The sequence below is a fragment of the Clinocottus analis genome, unplaced genomic scaffold (genome assembly GCF_023055335.1).
Source record: "Clinocottus analis isolate CAN_PGR_092001 unplaced genomic scaffold, fCliAna1.0.p SCAF_1, whole genome shotgun sequence".
Classification (NCBI taxonomy): Eukaryota; Metazoa; Chordata; class Actinopteri; order Perciformes; family Cottidae; genus Clinocottus; species Clinocottus analis.
In genome coordinates this window covers 4339180-4358722 of record NW_027175820.1, presented here as the reverse complement: position 1 = coordinate 4358722, position 19543 = coordinate 4339180, and the positions used below count along the sequence as shown (strand labels likewise).

At 38.4% G+C, this 19543-nt stretch overlaps 2 protein-coding genes and 1 pseudogene across 3 annotated transcripts in view; 1 reads left to right on the top strand and 2 right to left on the bottom strand.

The window, feature by feature from the left end:
* LOC137785667 (C-myc promoter-binding protein-like) overlaps positions 1-2273 on the bottom strand; it is a 55535-nt gene extending 53262 nt beyond the window's left edge. Inside the window, exon 1 of the mRNA XM_068577109.1 lies at positions 2021-2273. The gene's annotated coding sequence lies outside the window, so the exon portion shown is untranslated. The remainder of the gene's footprint in view (positions 1-2020) is intronic.
* A 3133-nt stretch (positions 2274-5406) lies between these two features.
* LOC137783167 (zinc finger protein 454-like) lies at positions 5407-10663 on the top strand. 2 transcript variants are annotated; one of them, XM_068572965.1, is made up of 3 exons: positions 5407-5451; positions 7930-8286; positions 8627-10663. In XM_068572965.1, the coding sequence occupies exons 2-3, from the start codon at positions 8094-8096 to the stop codon at positions 10108-10110; spliced, it is 1677 nt and encodes a 558-aa protein (XP_068429066.1). In that variant the 5' UTR covers positions 5407-5451; positions 7930-8093; the 3' UTR covers positions 10111-10663. The 2 variants fall into 2 exon arrangements, with proteins under 2 accessions (XP_068429066.1, XP_068429074.1); XM_068572973.1 differs by lacking the exon at positions 5407-5451 and having other exon boundaries at positions 7886-8286.
* Positions 10664-13292: 2629 nt separating this feature from the next.
* On the bottom strand, positions 13293-16870 carry LOC137785657 (zinc finger protein OZF-like; annotated as a pseudogene).
* Positions 16871-19543: the final 2673 nt, after the last annotated feature.

The window sequence follows — 19543 nt, the reverse complement described above, 5'->3', positions numbered from 1 at the left end:
GGTCAATTTTCAAAATAAAACATCTTTCCGACCTTGCTTTTTTTTGTGTTGCATTCATTCTTTCTGTGCGGCTGAGTACCAAGGGACCCACAGACCGGTACGGTGGCCCGGTGGTTGGGGACCGCTGCTGTAACGTACAGCTCTCTGAAGTAGGACTCATATTTGCCCACTTTGTTTGTGTTCACTGAATTATGCAAAAGGGTGAAGAAAAGAAGAAAAAAAAACCTGCACCCTGAGCCTCCGGGTCTCAACACCGCTGCTGCCACAGCAGGGGACATTTGGTGTTAGTTACATGAGGACAGCCAGCATTAACCCCCGAGGCTGGTGTAGAGATTAGAGGAACCAGGGTGTCAGAGAGTAACCTGAAGTCTTCAATCAGCTCAGCAGACACCGTCTAGCTGTCTGGTCTTTTGATCTTTTACTCGCTCCCGTAAAATACTCTTCTTGGACAGACGGGACACAGTCCAGTCAGGCAAAGCTATGCAACTGCAGCTCACATGGTGCCGTACGTCATGGACGTACAACCCTCTCTCCTCTCTGACAACATGAGCAGACAAACGGCAATAAAGACCTAACATCCCGTCCATCGGTGTGAACCTCAACAGAATCTCGCCACGAGAAACCCAGCGGAAATTATAGGATTAAAGTGTAGGTTACTTTTCCGGCATGTTGAGCGGAGCTGAGGTTTTCTTTTTATCAAATGACACGGCTTGAGAGTATTTCTGTAACATGTATGATTTGTCCAGTGTGTGTGCACGACACCACTAAACAATGTAAAGGGGAATTTATCTTTTTTTTGCAGTTTGGTTTGCTCAATTCTCCCCCTGCCCTCCACATTAGCTATACCTGCAAGGCTGCATTGACCAACCTTTAACCGTCCTTTTGTACAGTACTGGTGTTCTCAAACTCTTCCTCTATGCGGGGTTAAGATTGATTTCTATAGGGACGTAAACTCTTTGAACAGTAATGTGGTTCCCCCATTTTACATCTGATGGAAAGAGGTATATAATAGCAACACGTGTAAATAGTTTCCATTAGGGCCTGGTGTTAATATCACTTCTGATACACTTCCTATTTTTCACTGTAATCTTTGTTGTTGTATTTCATTTTTTTCTATTTTAGTTGAATACTAAAAGAGAAGTACTTAATTTATTCCACTTACTCTTACTGCGTTTTTGCACTGGCGTCAATATTATTTATTTTACACTTAACAATTGCTATTGTATAGTTTATATGTATATATTTGGATTAAATATAGTTTTATGGATATTCGTCTGCTGTAATCTTTCATAATAATAAAGTTCCGTCTCATCTTAAATGTGTTTTCCCCCCAAATGTTTCCTTCATGCTGAGATCCAGGTTGCTCAGCAACACATTATGGGGTATGCTCCTCATCTTAAGATGCGTTCACTGACATTGAGATTTTAATATATTTACCATCAGACGGAAAAATCGAGTCTTGTTTCGAATGGAGCATCATTTAATTGTTGTGAATACCGTGATGCAACACTGCAACGTGCAAACGTGATGTGAAATTACTACACTGTAATTATGGCATGTGTGTCAGCACACACGACATTCATCTCACGTCTGTCCTCCTACATTTACACCATTAAACGGATATTTATTGGTGTTGGAGGACAGAGGATGTCCTCTGCTGTGCAGATTGTAAATGTATACATATTGAGCTAAGAAATTGATTTGATTTTAATGCACATCACAAAGACTCTGCCTATAAATAGCAACGTAAACCGAGACAGTCTATTTTCTGAGATTAAAAAAAAAAAAAAGTATTTTGGGGGAGGGAGGGGGGGTATTTTTAGTTGTAAGTGGTGACTAAAATATGCATACGTTGTGGTTTAATTGGGAGCAACCTGTAGCACGTACGGCTTTAAAAACACGAGACGCGTGTAAACACATAACGCAGCGAGCATACGGTATGAACCGGTTGCAGCGGCGGTTCGGTGGACCCGTACCCCAGTCGGTCGGTCTCTAAAGCGGGTCAGCGGCTCGGACTCACCCCGCTTGTGGACGTCACGCACACAACTCCCCCTCCGGTGTCGTCTACCGGCGCTGTTTCATCACACCGGGGTCGGTAACGGGATGGAAACGGAAAAGCAAAATGGTTGAGGCGGCCGGTACCGGGTGCTTGTTCTTTAGTCTTTTTAGGTTGTTCTTGTCTTAGGGGGGTCGAACCGTTAGCTGTCCGACCGCGCGAAGCTTCGTCTAGTCGGTCCGTCTCTGAGCCGAGCCGGCTGTTCGCTCCACCGCCATCTTGGTTTGTGATGGGGGCAGTGCCGCGCGCGCGCATCTCTCTCTCTCTCTCTTTCTCTCTTTCTCTCTCTTCACACACACACACACACACACACACACACACACACACACACACACACACACACACACACACACACACACACGCACACACACACACACGCTCGCTCGCGCGTGCGCGCTCCGGGTGGCAGTTTGACATCATAGCCAGCTTCTCTCAGCAGGAAAGGATCTAAATAATCTACCTGATGCTGACAACGCACACTAGTATCTCACTGTTATATCACACTTATATCACGAGTATCTCACTGTTATATCCCTAGTATCTCACTGTTAGTATCTCCCTGTTATATTGCTAGTATCTCACTGTTATATTCCTGTTATATCACTGTTATCTCACTACTAAATCACTATCTTACTGTTATCTCACTACTAAATCACTATTTTCTCACTGTCATCTCACTAGTATCTCACTACTATATCTCTACTTCACTGTAGAGGCTCTAACCTTAACCAAATTAAGTCTTTAGTGCCACAAGGTGGGCGAATGGGTGAACATGTTCGGACGCGTGTTCTTGCCACAAACAAAACCAATGCCCAGGGCGCTGTGTCTCCTTGATTTATTTATTCCGTGATACCATAGCACATATCCGTAGTGTCCATCACATTTGAATTAAGTTAGTCCCACATGTTGCAGCACAACATGGGATACAACAAGATCTGATACAGCACTACCACGACTACGAGAAGCTGGCTCGGCCACAGTCGAAAAACTATTACGCTTCCCATCCACTCACACCTGTTCCCATCACCTGGCACTTTCTATATGCCCTTTTGAATGTAATGTGCCACCCTGTGTCCAAATGAAGGAACTACATGTCCCTATTCATCCAGTGTTTCCCCTCAAACAATAAACCCCATTTTGGTTATCGCACTGTTTTGTCACTATCATCTCACTGGAGGTAGTTTACATGTACCTCCATGTTACTTGGAGATAAAGTGTTTTTTGGAGATTGTTCCTTTAAGTGTGTGGTCGCTATAATCAATTAGCAATCATTATAATTACATTACATATATATATATATATATATATATATATATATATATATATATATATATATATATATATATATATATACATATATATATATATATACATATATATATATATATATATATGTGTGTGTGTGTGTGTGTGTGTGTGTGTGTGTGTGTGTGTGTGTGTCTAGTTCATCACTTTGTCTGTCTTGTGGGGTGATATATCTGCACCATATTCAATTATTTGCATAATTTGTTGGAGTTAATATTTATGTAATTTGCTATTCACAACAATGATGAATTGATCGTTAGAATCATTAAATTAAGTAAAAGAAATACCTATTTTGTGTTGATGAAAGCTTCTTGAAAGTGATCATTGACTTGTGTTTCTCTAATTCATGTCACTGTAAATTCACTTTTGGCTGTTGGATGAAACCATCACTTGAAGAGACACTTTAGGTTCAGTAAGATGTCATTTTGACTTTAATGGAATAACAAATCCATTAAAATAGAGAACATATGATATCGATGATTAAGCGACGGTGACGACGACAAATACGCGCCGCCAGACTGCCGCAGTCCCGCCTGTCATTACGTACAACATGCAAAAGATATGTTTTTCTGATTGGCTGTAGCCCATTTCTTTTCTTTTTTTTTTGATTGGCTGATGAGTGGCTCCTCACGGGGGGAGGGGCTTGATTCCTTCATGGTGAGGGCAGCGCGCGACCAGGTCATGTCTGCGCGCTGCGGCACATTAAATAGCCTGGAGTTTTTTTTCAGCGGGAGAAATACGATGTGTGGCGGGAGGGCGTGATTTAAGACCGAAATGGGTGACAGTCACGCTCAATGCGTGACACTTGACACCGATTATGAGTTTGTTATTTGAGAAACCAGGAGAGGACAAAACCAAACAAGTCTAATGCTCAACAGTTTGTTTGTACTGTTATCATGATCCTATCAAGGGTTTTTGTGTTTGTTCTACATACCACAACCAGTATGCACCCTTAACTCTTGTATGAAGTACTTCTTTTAACTGTTGACATATTGAATTTTGAAGTAGACGTCACTGACCTCTAGTGGTGTGAGCCATGCATTGTATTCCACAGCAGCTTTAGTTTGCCCTTTTCATAAAACAATTCATGTAATATGACTGGAGAAAATGACACTGCATTAAGTTGATTTATCTTTTACAGGTATGTGATACCATCCTGATGTAAGACAAGGAGCAGTTCTCCTTCATCCAGTACGTCGTCAGTGCAACACAGCATGAAGAGTTGTTCCCACAACACAGTGTGGAGTTCCCTGCTTGAAAAAACAGTGGAGGCTTACCCCATGCTGAACCAGGCCAAGCTCAAAACTAAACTGTCCCTCATCGAGTTCAAGGCTTACAGTGGTGCAGTGCCTATACAAGTTTTTCATGGAGAGCAACCTTCAGAGCACCTTCACAGAGACTGTCAGTCTTCTCAAGATCCCATGACAACAGCTGAATCCGAGAGGTGTTTCTGTTATATATATATATATATATATATATATATATATATATATATATATATATATATATATATATATATATATATACACACACACATTGATTGTATATACACACATATATATATATACACACATATATAATCATATATAATCATAGATATATGATTATATATGTATATATATATGATTATATATACACATATATAATCATATATATATGATTATATATGTATATATATATATATGATTATATATACACATATATATATATATATATATATAATACAGTTTGTATTAATACATATTCATTACTATATTATATGGCATTTATATATCAATATATCATATTATATTATTACCCACTGAAATAAAACACTTTAAAAACAAACTAACTTAAACTAGGTTGTCTCATGCAAAGTCAAAGCCAGGATTTTAGAAATACTTTTTTAGAAATACTGTAATAAAACATAGATAATATCTGTACATGAGTATTTTCTTCTTCTTCACGTTATATATATGAATTTACCCGTTCATAAATTATCAATAAATCTTTGGGACTTTTGTTTTGAAATGATAAATGCTTTTCATCGGAAGTCGTTGTCGCTAACTTGAAGTCGCTTGTTGCAACGCTCAATAAACAGCTCGTGACTGGTGAGCTCATTTTATGACTTTTCAACGTGTTCAGTTTGAACTACAACGTTGTACTAGATCAGGTGTAGTTATTGTAGCGACGTGTGGTCGAGTCGTTTTATAGTTAATTGTTGAAACAAGACGTGTGGGTGAACTTAAAGTTAGCTTAGCGTTAGCTCAGCGCTAGTTAAGCGGCTGCACACGAATAGTCAAAACATGTTTTCCCATAACGCCTATCCCCTACCACTTCTCCTTGAGCTGTGGAAAACGTCACGGGGTCAAGGAAAGTTGGGAAGGAGAATTAATGAAGAGTTAGGAAAAGACAACCGCGGTGTTTAGAGGCAGACTCCACTTTCACGAAGTCACGTAGTTATGACGCAATGGCAGGCGCATGTTAGTGACGTCAGTCTGTAGCGGCGAAACTACAATGTTTTGTAGATTGACGACGGTAAACTCAATCATGAGGTAAAGCTAACGCTAAAAAAAGATCATCTTAGATACTTCGTCCGTCTTCTTACAGTGTTGCGTCATGCAGACGATTTAAACAACTTGGTTCATAATAGTATTACTTTATTGACAACAGACAACCTGGTTAAAAGTATTACTTTATGAGCGATATGAATGAAATGAAATGAATGAATGAAAAGTACTTTATTAATCTCCAAAGAGAATTTTTTTTGTCAGAGTAGCAGCATCCCACACTTACAGACATCCAATGAAATAAACTAAGCTAAACACACAAATCAAATCAAATAAATAATACCAGGAACAGGGATAACAGATATATACAAAAATAAGAAATAAATATATATATATATGTAAGCAAATGAAATAAATATATACATATATATACATATATATATACATATACACGCACATATATATATATATATATATATATATATATATATATACACATATATATACACATACACATATATATACACATACATATATATATATATATATATATATACACATATATATACACATACACATATATATACACATACATATATATATATATATATATATATATATATATATATATATATATATATATATATATATATATATATATATACACACATATACCTGTGGTCTACACATGTACATATATACATATGCATAGAAACATATACATAACATATATTGGAACTCTTTCATCAAAACTTCTGTAACTGAAGTCATACAAAAGAGTGAAATAAAAGAATGAGTGCTGAGGCTGCAGTACATTACCAGAGAGAACATCAATACAGCAGTTTGATCACTTTACAGCAGTTTAATCACTTTATGGCACTTTTCAGCAATGTAACGTTGGTAGTTTGCCAGCAGGTTTAACAGATTATTGAAAGTATTTCCAAGTTATAGCAACGGGTATTTACATGATCTGTTTGTCTTCATGATCATTTGTTCTCGCGAACATCTGACTAGTGCGTCACTATAAATGTTGCCGCCACAAGGGTCGGCATCATCTCCTTTCCTTTCAGAAAGCGGGTCCAGTGTTTCCTCTGCTAAAGAAGCTAAGTTCGGAAGCATTGAAGCTCTGTTCCTTTCCGTTTGGAGAATTCGACCGGCACTAATCATGGTGGCCACCTAGATACTGCCGGGCATTTCAATCAGTTAGGAAGGTTTAGCGTTAGCTTTACCTCATGATTAAGTTTACCGTCGTTAGTGTGACGCGGTGGTCGACCGATATCTGAGCTGTCACAGCCAATACCGATGTGATCACTGATATCAGGGAGCTACAATTATTAATATTTATTATGAAAATTCACCAAGCAACTGAAATATGTAAATGTTGCTAAATGTGTACAGTGTAACAATGTTATGTAAATATATGTATTATTAGTTTAATTATAGTACTAGTTACTTAATAGGAAAAATGCAGGATATTTATAAAAATCGGATACAATAATTAGAAATATGCACAATATATTCCAAAAATAGAATAGAGTAATATGAAATATGCGCAACATGTAGAAAATAATATGATACGATAATAATATGCACAATATATATATATAAAAAAATAATAGCATGGAGCAATAAAAAACAAATTCATTCAGTAAATTCAACACCAAGCAACTGAAATATAGAAATTCTGATACATTACAAAAATACTTAGTTTAATGATAATACTTGGCGCTTGTATACTGTTGAATAGTTAAAATGTATAACCATTTAAAATCATTTGAATATATAACTATTTAGCTTAGAATAAGACATCCACTATGGCAGAGCACTTTAAATCAGCATCACTTCAGGAACTTTCAACACATCAAAACACAACAAAAATATATAAAGCTTTTCTGTGATTCTTCTCTATTTTATTATGTCCTTATAGTGGGTTGTAGGACCTGTGTTTTTAAACGTATACTGTTATTGTGACGCACTTTGTAAAAACTTTGTTTTGAAATGTGCTGTACAAACACATTTGTTGATATTATTAACACCATTTCTCATCTGATCCACATTTTGTGTTTTTTTTCCTTCCAGGAGGCCTGGGTGCTCTTCCATTAGCCACATTGCGGTTTCCGGCAGTAGCAACAGCAGCGACTCGTTGTTGCGTTGATCAAGTGTCAGCTTGTCCCAGTTTACTGGAGAGGAAACAGGGTTTGTGACAGAGTTTGTGTGGAGGAAATGTTTCGGTTGTTGTAAAAATGTCTCAAGTCCAAATGCTGAAATCTTTAGTCATCCAGCGACTAACTGCGGCTGCTGAAGAGATATTTGGGCTGTTTGAAAGAACAATAGCAGAGTACAATGAGGAACTTTTTAGATCAATAGAGGAGATTGAGCGACAACGGAGACTACTAGACGTTATTTTCAACCCGGAAGTCCGGATAAAAAGAGCAGGTTGGTTCTATTTGTTTCTTTATCATTTTAAACTGATGGAACCAGTTCTGGAGAAAGTATCCACATCATGTACTGAAGTAGAGCTACAGGTACTGTACTGAAGTATTCACATCGTGTACTGTGGTTATTGTACCACTCCCCACCGGTTAACGCCGGTGGGGAGTGGTTCAGTCAATGCAACATAAGTTGCTCTGTGATGTTTACAAAAGCATTAGCATGTTTATATTTGGGAGTCATGCTTCTGTCATTTATAACTAATCCACTGCTTTTTCAGTGATAAACCTTGTAAATTATAGTTTAATTTCTCAGACTTATGAATGTATTTTATTATTCTCCACAGACGTCCAGCAACTGTTGGTGGTTAAAGAAGAGGTTCCCCTTGAGCAGCAGGACTGTAGCTGCAGTCTGGACCAGAAGGACCCAGCAGAGTCCCACCACATTCAAGAGAACCAGGAGGACCCAGCAGAGCCCCACCACATTAGAGAGAACCAGGAGGACCCAGAGCCCCCACGCATTAAAGAGGAACAGGAGGACCCAGAGCCTCCACACATTAAAGAGGAACAGGAGGACCCAGAGCCCCTACAGATTAAACAGGACCAGGTGGACGCAGAGCCCCCACACATTAAAGAGCAACAGGAGGACCTAGAGCCCCCCCACATTAAAGAGGACCACGATGAAATCTGGACTAATCAGGCGGGAGAGCAGTTTAAAGGACTGGAGGAGGCTGGTATCCAATTCTCATTCACTCCTGTAAAGAGTAAAGATGACAAAGAAGAAGCTCAGTCTTCAAAGCTTCATCAAAAACAAACTGAACAGATGGAAACAGAAGCTGATGGAGTGGATTGTGTAGGATCAGAACCAGACAGGAAGTCAGATCAAGAAAGACAGGACCAGTCTTCAGTCTCATCAGGGCCAGATACTGATGAGACTGAAGACCCGTCTGAACCTGAGACCGATGACAGTAGAGATTGGAAAGAGACTCAGGAACTTCAGTCAGATTCAAACCCTCTGCAAAACAATGAAGTACCTGTAAGTGATGTGAACTATAGTACTGGAAATACATCGATCATCCCGCCTGAATGTTCTGGAAGCTCTGACCACAAGAGACACTTGAAGAGAGACACGAGATCCACAACAGTAGTGAAACCATTTAGGTGTTCCATGTGTAGTAAAACATTTTCGCAAAAGGTTAACCTGAAACATCACATGACTATCCACACAGGGGAGAAACCATTTAGTTGTTCCTTATGTTTTCAAAAATTTTCACAAAAGGGACACCTGAAACGTCACATGACTATCCACACAGGGGAGAAACCATTTGGTTGTTCCTTATGTAGTAAAACATTTTCACGAAACGGAGACCTAAAACGTCACATTACTGTTCACACAGGAGAGAAACCATTTAGTTGTTCTGTGTGTAGTAAATCATTTCCTCACAAGGTAAACCTGAACGTTCACATGACTATCCACACAGGGAAGAAACCATTTAGTTGTTCAGTTTGTGGTAAAACATTTTCACAAAAGGGGAACCTAAAATTTCACATGACTATCCACACAGCGAAGAAACCATTTAGTTGTTCCCTGTGTAGTAAAACATTTTCACGAAATGGAGACCTGAAACGTCACATTACGATCCACACAGGAGAGAAACCATTTAGTTGTTCTTTGTGTAGTAAATCATTTCCTCACAAGGTAGACCTGAACGTTCACATGACTATCCACACAGGGGAGAAACAATTTAGTTGTTCAGTTTGTGGTAGAACATTTTCACAAAAGCATGCTATGCAACTACATTCAAAAGTCCACACTAAAGAAACAAATTAGTTTTGGAGTTTGCTCAACAAGATTGTGTCGTCTCTGTAATTTATCAAATCACAAGTGTATTGATGAGAGCATCAGAAATAAATGAGACAGAGTTAAACACTGTCAGGCTGATACAGACTGCAAAATAAGTTTATTCAGCTAAGATGAAGCTAAACAGTTTAAATTAGCTTGATTTTTTTTCTCTGATATTGTCATGTTTCATGTGTTGTGTATTGTCATGTATATATTAATTACAATTGTTCTTTGCAACACTGAATTATCTTAGGCGATTAAATTGAGGGAAGTATTTAACCTTCTTTCTCTTCATTCAGGGATTCTGTCCTTTGTTTTAGGACGTGAGTGTTTTACCTTTCGTTGACCGACATTTCTCTTTTTACTACTATATTAATAGTTGTAATAACACAGTAATATGTTCTAATTGTTTTCATGGTGGCTCTCAAACAGTTGAAAAGTTCAGCCATTGTATTCACCAAAATTATTTCAGTTCAATATGTTTTTATTTTTAAACAGATGAAGAGAAGAAGTGATTGGTTATGATTTAATTATTATTTTTTTGTTTATTTGCCTGTTTTTGGATGAATAAATCATAAGAAACAGAAACGTTGCCTGCATGTATTACATACTCATATTGCATCAGCAGCCCTTTGATTCATGTTACATTTAGATTTTTATGGCAAATATCCACTCGGATGTTACTTAGAAACACTTATTTAAACAGATTTTTATGAATGTACTTAATATATTTAAATATATAACTAAAGCCCAAGAGGTTAAAACAAACTAAAAACTCTGAACAAATGCATTTGTATGTAAAATGCATATTTCAATTTGAACGTCGGAGCACATCAGTTCTCTCTGCACGGCTCTGAACATGACGGCATAGCAATGAAATCCCATCGCCCATTTCTTTAGGAAACCGGTTAGATGCTGAGTTCAAAGCTACGATATCCCTGCAACACTATTGTGGCGCACGGCCATGTAAACAAAGAGAGACTTCATTCTGCATCAGTCCTCTATATCTTCACAGAAACAATAGTGGTTTGCTGCTTAATTAATGCCTGCATGTTGTCAAAGAAAACCTTTTAAATTGGTGATCAACCAGACTTAGCAAATTACCAAAAATGATGTTGACTACCCATATCATAGAGTACACAAGACGATTGCAGATAAGCTCCCCACATTTAGGCCACGGCAAGTAGAAGGCAATCCGCCATTCAAACTAAAGAGGAAGAAGCAGCAGCTGCTGCAGAATTTTTCTTTGGACACTTATCAACAATTGGACCGGCTGTCCTCCCAACCCCATGGTGCATCTCACCCTGCTTGGCCACCCGAGGTGCGATGGAAAGCAGGTCTGTGCTAACTCGCTTTTAGCTTGCGAGCGAGCCACTGCTAGCTGTGGCATCATAATGAGGTAAGAGACGATATTGAATGTGCAGGTAGAAAAAGCATAGACATGAAAGGTGATTGTAATATTGGTTCTGTTGCCTAAACGTTTGGAAAAAGTTTGTTAAAGTCAAGTTCCTCTCTGACCAACAAAGTGAGTGGATCCAGATGAGGTCATCATTTGGGCGTGTCTCAAGCAAGGAATAAAGTCATGAGCAACTTTAAAACGGCACCAATGGAACTGGACAATAACTCGAGAAGACTCGGGACATCGAGTTGGGATTTGATGTGGGATTCGAGACCGTCCGGTACTCAGCTGAGGATAATAGGACATCGTCCATATACTTTAATACTTCATATTTCATATTTTGCATGATAAGTCCATAAACAATGTCCAGTTAATAAAATGTATTTTTTTGTGCAAAGCCACAGAGCTTCAAAATAACACAATGGAAAAATGACTGGTTGTTTGGCAATTCATTAGATATGGAATATTTTAAATGTTTAGTTTGTAACATGAATATATTTCGAAGACATTTGTAAAATGTAGTACCTGTATGATGCTAAACTGTCTGAGATGTTATTAAAAAAGTTACAGCCTCCACTATAAAAATGTGGGAGAGAATGCGTGAAAGAAGTAGAATTTATTTTCTTCCCTTTAATTAAGCAGATAATAACATTTTATTCAGTACAACATTAAACATATTAATCTCTAGGCTTTAGTTATATATGTAAATATAATAAGTTCATTTTTAAAAAATCTGTTTCGAAAACAAGGGTTTCTAAGTAACTTTACATTAATATTTGTCATAAAAATCTAAATGTAACATGATTCAAAGGGCTACTGGCTGACTATGAGTATGTAATACATGCAGGCAATGTTTCTGTTTCTTATGATTTATTCATCCAAAAACAGGCAAACAAAAAGAACAAACAAAATCAAAACCAGTCGCTGCCTCACTTGCTCTGGTTAAAAAGAAAAACAGGCTGCTGCGGTTTAGCTACAAACACTAGGGCAAATATGCAAGTACAACATTGAAGTGGTTGAACTTTCCAACCGTTTGAGAGACACCATGAACATAATTAGAACATATTAGAACAGAATATGGTTTTATTACAACTATTACAATAGTAGTAAATTAAGTTTGGTCAACAAAAGGTGAAATAGTCACATTCTAAAACAAAGAACAGAATCCGTAAATCTCAGAGATCTCAAAGATATGAGATCAGTAGAGGATGATATTGAAGAAGAAAGAAGGATGGAGATAATTAACCACAATTATTTTCTCAATTCAATCATTCTTCAGTTGTGGAACAAAGAGGCAGTTTTTTAGTAAAACTAAATCAAAGAAGTAATGAGTTTAAACTGAGAAAAAATGTTGCTGAAGAAAAATAACTCAAACCATATTACTGCATTGGGGACATGGAATAAAGTTAAAACAATTAAAATTGAAATATACATGACAATTCAAATGAAACATGAGACTGTATCATAGAACCAAATACCAACAGAATTTAAATTGATGTGTAGCATCGTATTAGCTGAATAAACTTATTTTTGCAGTCTGTTTCAGCCTGACAGTTGTTAAGTGGTGAACTTTATCTCCTTTATTTCTGATAACCTCATCAATACACTTGTGATTTGATAAATAGCAGAGACGAGAGAATCTTGTTGAGCAAACTCCATGACTAATTTGTTTCTCTACTGTGGACTTTTACATGTCGTTTCATATTATGCTTGTGTGCAAATGTTTGACCACAAACTGAACAACTAAATAGTTTCTCCTTTGTGTGGATAGTCATGTGAACTTTCAGGGTTACCTTTTGTGAAAATGTTTTACTACACACGGAACAAGTAAATGTTTTCACTCCTGTGTGGATAGTCATGTGAACATTCAGTTCTTCCTTTTGTGAAAATATTTTACTACACACAGAACAACTAAATGGTTTCACTCCTGTGTGGATAGTCATGTGAGTGTTCAAGTTTGCCTTATATGAAAAAGTTTTACTACACATGGAACAACTAAATGGTTTCACTCCTGTGTGGATAGTCATGTGAACTTTGAGTTCTTTTTTTCCTGAAAAGGTTTTACGACACACCGAACAACTAAATGGTTTTACTGCTGTGTGGATAGTCATGTGAGCGTTCAGGGCTCCCTTATGTGAAAACGTTTTACTACACATGGAACAACTAAATGGTTTCTCCCCTGTGTGGATAATCATGTGAACATTCAGGGCTCCTTTTCGTGAAAATGTTTTACTACACACAGAACAACTAAATGGTTTCTCCACTGTGTGGACAATCATGTGATAGTTCAGGGATCCTTTTTGTGAAAATGTTTTACTACACACGGAACAACTAAATGGTTTCTCCCCTGTGTGGATAGTCATGTGACCGTTCAGGTTTCTCTTTTGGGAAAATGTTTTACCACAAATTGAACAACTAAATGGTTTCTCCAATGCATGGACAATCATGTGATGGTTCAGGTTTCCCTTAAGTGGAAATGTTTTACAACACACAGAACAACTAAATGGTCTCTCCCCTGTGTGGATAGTCATGTGATCTTTCAAGTTGCCTTTTTTAGAAAATGTTTTCCTACACACGACACAATTAAATTGTTTCACTCCTGCTTTGGAACTAGTGTGTCTCTTCAACTGTATCTTGTGATCAGAGCTTCCAGCACATTCAGGTGAGCTGATTGATGTATTGCTAGTACTACAATTCACATCACTTACAGATACTTCATTGTTTTGAAGAGGGTTTGAATCTGACAGAGGTTCCTCAGTCACCTTCCAATCTGTACTGTCATCTGTCTCAGGTTCAGACAAGTTTTCAGTCTCATCAGTATCTGGTTCTGATCCTCCACAATCCGCTCCATCAGCTTCTGTTTCTATTTCTATCTGTTCAGTTTGTCTTCGAAGCTGTGAGGACTGAGCATCATCTTCACTCTTTATAGGAGTTGATGAGAAGTTGATATTAGCCTCCTTCGGCCATTGAAGCTGCTCTCCCTCCTGACTGGTCCAGAGGTCCTCCTGTTCCTCTTTAATGTGTGGAGACTCTGGGTGCTGCTGCTCCTCTTTAATGTGTGAGGGCTTGGGTTCCTCCTGTTCCTTTTTAATATGTGGGGTCTCTGGGTCCTCCTGCTCTTCTTTAATGTGTGGGGGCTCTGGTTCCTCCTGTTCCTCTTTAATATGTGGGGGCTTTGGGTCCTCCAGGTCCAGACTGGAGCTCCAGTTCTGCTGCTCAAGGGGAACCTGTTGTTCTGTTGAGAATAATAAAATACATTCATATGAACTCTTATATTAAACTCTCCATTATTGTCAAGTCAAACATGATTTTTATTTCAAAAGGAAAATATATATATATAAAAAGAGATGAAATATAATTGTAAATTAATTCATAAACAGAGCCATGAGTAAAATAGTTAGTATACAGACAATCTGACACAGAGGAAACAGGGTGGAGCAATGTAGCCACTGGAAATAACCGCGGGCGCATTATAAAAGTCCGGTATCAACAAACGCCGCACTGGCAGATTAGAAATCTTGATAGCAAGATCTGCAGTAGAATTGTGCAAGCGAGACATTTAAAGGTCCGGAGAGGCAGCCTTTAAGAGTAGCAAAATGTATAAGAACTGACGGATTGTTACGTCACAGGGATCTATAGCCCATTCACATGTGGCGATATTGAATTTGAATCATTTGTTGATAAATGTCGTTGTTGTGCAAGTATTGGTTTGTGCCACGGGCAGTGGCACTGTACGGTTGATACCTTATCTTTTGTTTGCTAATCACATGGTGGTGGAGGCACAGCTGGGATTTAACTGTATGTTGTGTAGGACTGCAACTAACGATTATTTTAAGAATCGATTAATCTGTTGATTATTTTTTCGATTAATAAAAAAAAAAAGCATTGATGTATTTTGTGATGCAGTCCGTCGTAGTGTTGATATTTTACCCATGTGGTCCACACAGTACATCCCAGTCTGATGACGCAAAGCTGTCCTGCAGGGCGTCATTATTCTCCCGAGACCACCTCTTAACAGTCCTACTGGTCACAGGCAGCTCCGGGAAGCGCGATACAGAGATCAGAGAAGAAGTGTCAACCCGCGACCATGTAGAGACAGAAATTACATGCTGTCATAAAGGTAATTTATTTATTTATTTACAATTTGACACTGCAACTTGGAACATCAGTAAAGCATGTTCTGTGTATGATCTACACTTTTTTAATTTAATCTCCAAAAGGCAGGCAGGCAGGCACACACCTTGCATCTCATTGTTTTGTCATCCTCTTGGTGTTATATCTATGTATTGTCTTACAATAAAAAATAAAATGAAAGAAACTCTTGCTCTAGTCTGTTAATGACTTGAGAGTACTGTAAATGCACAGAGAAAATATTAATTTTAGCTTTAAATGCGTTGACAGCAGTTTTACCTTGCTGCTCACAGTTCAAATGGTTCAGTTTCCCACTGATGTCTGTTAAAAATGCAAGGTCAAGTGTCCTCGAGCAATGAAGCGTCTTCCCCTTTGGATTGCATGACTTCGCCCAAAAGTGATGAAAAAAAATTATAATCGGCTAGTAGTCAACAATCGAGCATTAAGTATTACAACTACACATAAAATACGAACGTTTTACAACACGTGGAGTTTGCTGTCAAATCTAAAAGCCAATCAGATCATTTGTTATTGTGAAGGGCCGAATGACACGTCCCTTTAAATGTTGCCAGTTCACCTTTCTCACCAAAAAGGACTATTCGACAAGACGGACACAAATCTAACCGGCATGCATTGTGCGCCGATCGATTCTGCGCAGGCTCGTCTCGAACGAACCTATTTTCTGAATCAGTCACGTGGTACGGTCGGCCCGCGAGGCTTCGACCGTCACCAAATACGTCATCAACACAATTCTCCATATGCGCTTCACAAGCATCTTCGTCGAAGCCTCGACACGAAAGGATACATAACTACCTAATAGAAATAGAACAATCACCACTAACCTGCTCTTTGTATTTGGACTTCCGGGTTGAAAACAGCGTCCCATAGTCTCCCTTGTCGCTCGTTCTCCCCTTCTAATCTAGAAAGTTCCTCCTCGGACTCTTTAGACATTTTCACAACGACAGAAACGTTTCCTGCACACAAACTCACAAACCCCGTTTTCTATCCATTAAACTAGGACGAGCTGTGTTGGTTACCTGGTATGCAGCAAGCTAACTTCAATATATTTGCAGGCTACCGGGAGATGAGTCAGGGGAACAACATCCGGGAATAAAGGTTAACATCTAGATGTGCAGACATACAGAGACTCTGCTGGTTCAGTACTGAAAGAGCTGACACTTTATTAACGCAACAACGAGACGCTGCTATTGCTACTGACGGTAGCCGCCATGTTGCCAATAGGGGAGCATCCTGTCAGCTACAGCTTGCGGAGTCACCTTCAAAATAAAAGCCTGTGGCTTTAATGGCCGACTTGCGCATTTTATACAAATAATTTCATTATTGTCATTTTAAGTTAGTTGTTCACTTGGAAATTAAATCTAAAAAACTATTTCCCAGACAGATCCAACCATTGCCATGAACAGGTTTCTAGAAATACAGATGTCCGAAATACGACTGAGCTTTCTATGTGTCAGGTTTTCTGACCCCGTCCCACCCCATTCCCTATTGATAAAATGTATAATTTCCTGAATCTAAATATATGCATTAGTAATAATAAAAAGTAAATTTGAATAAAATACAAGACAAATAAACGCTATCTACAAAATATATACAAATACGTATTTGTACTGTTGATATTTTTTAATTGAAGTGACTTGAGGTACTCCTGCCGTCTATTGATTCATAATTAAGTAGTTTTTAATTAAGTTGAAAAATGGTTTCCTCCGAGTACTCAGCTGAGGACAATAGGATATCGTCCATATATTGTATATATGTTTTTATTTGTCATAAAAATCTAAACGTACAAACAACACCGTATGAGTATGTGATACACGCAGGCAATGTTTCTGTTTCTCATGATTTATTAATCCAAAAACAGGCAAACCAACAAAAAGATCTAATTAAATCATAACCAATTACCGCCTCTCTTGCTCTGGTGAAAAAGAAAAAACCGCTGCTGCAGTTTAGCTACACACACTGGGGAAAATCATTTAAGACTTAATCCCATTGTAAAGAACATCAATGGCAGATTGACCGTTGTAAGATTTTTAACTAATACATTCCTATAGTGTAATAATATATAATCTAGTATCAAAAGTAGAAGAATTAGTGATTGCTCAGTGTTATTTTGCTCTGGGAGAATTCAAATGTTTGTCTGTAATCGTTCATTAGATTGTGGCATTGTTTTTTTAATCACTTTTAAATACCTCTTCCGCCAGTGTGTGTGAAAAATCAAATAATATACAAATCAGATCAAGTTGCAGTTTCAATAAGTTTCCACCAGAGTGCAGCAGCGGCGTCTGTATCCAGACAGCCAATTATGTTTGATAGATACTTGTACTGAAACCAGAATTATAAATCTATAAACGCAACTTTATTCAACAAACTAGAAAATTTCGCAAGAAATTTTGAAAGTGTGGCTACTACTGCCGTAAGACGTCGCAATATATAGCTTTTGTTTCTGACGCCCGTCTCTCCTCCAAAACACTTGAGTTGGTTTGTGTGTTAAACTGATTGGCTGATATGAAGCACCTGTGTGCTGCCGTCGTCATGGTGACCAAGTGAGCGCCAGCAGACTGATTAGAGGCAGACTGGACTGTGGACTTAAGGAAATAAACTACTGAACGTCCTGAAGACACACAAACGTATATGAAATATCATATGACCTTATTAATGATCACAGTGTTGACAACTACACAATATAAAACACACGTAAACGTCTTTGTGTGTGTGTGTTTGTGTGTGTGTTTGTGTGTGTGTGTTTGTGTGTCTGTTTGTGTGTGTTTGTGTATGTGTTTGTTTGTTTGTGTGTGTGTATGTGTGTATGTGTGTCTGTGTGTGTGAGACAAACAGACAGAGAGACAGAAGTCATCTGTGTTGTGTGTGCGTGTGTAAGTGTCTGTGTGTCTGTTAAACTGCCCTAACGAGAACACCTGTGGGTCGCTAGATCAAAGGTTGCCATGGTGATGACTTCAAAGGGACTTCCTTACGCTGAGCTTAATAGACCTAAATACTGTGGAACTCCTTTCAAACTATTTAAAAAAATGGTACTTTAAAAGCCACTATTGCTTAGATATCGCATATGAAGCGTTAGGAAGACCTGATGAACAGATACTGTGACTGGCGAGTCTGTACGATAAAACATGTGTCTGTACGGGCGATTTACAAATCAGGTACGAGCTTCAGGGGAGACGTGGTTTTGGAGGGAGATTTAACATGGCGGCGGATGGCAGAGCGAGGTGGACTTGCTCTCACATTCAGTCCGATTTCAAGACGTCTGAGTCCGTTGGATTCCTATCGACTGCAGTTTATGACAGAAGACAAGATTTCCAACGTTTCTATCCAACAATGGTGTATGAAGAGTGAACATTGTGGGAGTAAAGACAAAATACGTTTTATTTTTTTAACAGTTTCTGTCGCTTCTTCTCACTCTGTTAATTGGTGCGCTACCCTCTACGAACATTTCGTGAAATTTTTTTTATGTTTTTTGCATTTTTCGGGAAAACGTACGGGCGAATCTCTTAGAAAAGTCATACCTCACGATTCCCGCGCAAACCGCACGTTTCGATGTAATTTTTGCGCATGTGCTGGCAACGCTCTGGGAGGAGTAGTGGTTTGACTATAAGAAGAATAATAACTAGAAAATTTCGCAAGAAATTTTGAAAGTGTGGCTACTACTGCCGTAAGACGTCGCAATATATAGCTTTTGTTTCTGACGCCCGTCTCTCCTCCAAAGCACTTGAGTTTGTTTGTGTGTTAAACTGATTGGCTGATATGAAGCACCTGTGTGCTGCCGTCGTCATGGTGACCAAGTTAGCGCCAGCAGACTGATTAGAGGCAGACTGGACTGTGGACTTAAGGAAATAAACTACTGAACGTCCTGAACACACA